The sequence below is a fragment of the Mandrillus leucophaeus genome, unplaced genomic scaffold, assembly GCF_000951045.1.
Source record: "Mandrillus leucophaeus isolate KB7577 unplaced genomic scaffold, Mleu.le_1.0 Scaffold94, whole genome shotgun sequence".
NCBI lineage: Eukaryota > Metazoa > Chordata > Mammalia > Primates > Cercopithecidae > Mandrillus > Mandrillus leucophaeus.
This window is the reverse complement of record NW_012110252.1, coordinates 1,555,876-1,557,032: the sequence shown is the minus strand read 5'-3', so window position 1 is coordinate 1,557,032 and position 1,157 is coordinate 1,555,876. Positions and strand designations below refer to the sequence as shown.

The following is a 1,157-nucleotide window of genomic DNA, read 5'->3' as shown; positions in this document are numbered from 1 at the left end:
AGGCTATAAGTAGCTAAGTTTTAGGGGAATCAAAGGTTATGTGTGGATTTTTGACTGTGTTGGGGACATCAGTGACCCTATTCCCTGCATTGTTGAAGGGTCAACTGTAATTGCTGAGGATTTGGTTCTAAATTAGTTGATAGAGTTTTTTGGTTTTAATTCTCAGTCAATAATGCTAGCACTAATCTTACCTCGATGCTTTGGCCACTGTACTTCACATCAGAGGTCGAAGACTCTACAACAAGAAAAAAAATAACTGGATATTCTTAGTAGTAGAGAGAAAACAGTCTCAAGCCAGAGTCTGCGGGTGAAGTAGTGCAGACGCTAAGGGGTCTGAGGAAAAGCTGTAGATATTGGAGGCTTCCCCTGTGGAATTCACACAGAGGTGAACTCATTACGCAAAACTTCAGGCTACTGCCACCAGCAGGGGTTGCTGTTTTATATTTCTATCTCTATTCTGAGAGAAAACCCGAGATCTCTGGACCGCAGAGCCGACCACTGATCACTCACAGAACATTGTAATGCCAGTTCCCCACATCCCAGTTCCTCACAGGGCAAAGTGATGAGAGCCGGGTGTCGACCTGCGTAGCTGGTAGAGTTGCATCACAGGAGGGAGCCCTGGAATGATGAGACTCAGGGGGTGTATTGGGTGGGTGGCACTTTAGCCCGTCTTTCCCTCCAGAGAAAGAGAGAACTTTCCTATGAATTGTAAGCAAATGCCTCCAGGAGAAAGGCGCCTCTGTGTTTTATTACCCTAGAATATAAGCAAACAGCTTTTGGGGAAATCAGTCTCTAAACCTCTCTGGAGCAATACACTAACTTCTGAGGCGTTTTTGCTGTTCAATCATCTTCTGACTGGTTTCCTAGTGTTTTTTGCTTAGAAAGCCTGAACTGTGCAGAAATGTGAAAATATTCTTATATGTGTCTCCCAACAGTTGTTTAAACTAGATCAACCACAAACTCTGAAAGGTGAGTATGAGGAAGACTCACCCAGGTAATGAGATGGGACTTACTAGGTAGTATAAAACCTGGAAGTTGGGGCCGGGCGCGGTGGCTCAAGCCTGTAATCCCAGCACTTTGGGAGGCTGAGGCGGGTGGATCACGAGGTCAGGAGATCGAGACTATCCTGGCTAACATGGTGAAACCCCGTCTCTACT

General features: G+C 45.6%; 1 protein-coding gene across 1 annotated transcript in view; it reads right to left on the bottom strand.

Moving 5' to 3' along the window:
- The window catches only part of MAP3K19 (mitogen-activated protein kinase kinase kinase 19), a 73,077-nt gene that overhangs the window by 30,900 nt on the left and 41,020 nt on the right, over positions 1-1,157 (bottom strand). Inside the window, exon 6 of the mRNA XM_011970310.1 lies at positions 192-235. Within this exon, the coding sequence (XP_011825700.1) occupies positions 192-235 (44 nt within the window). The remainder of the gene's footprint in view (positions 1-191; positions 236-1,157) is intronic.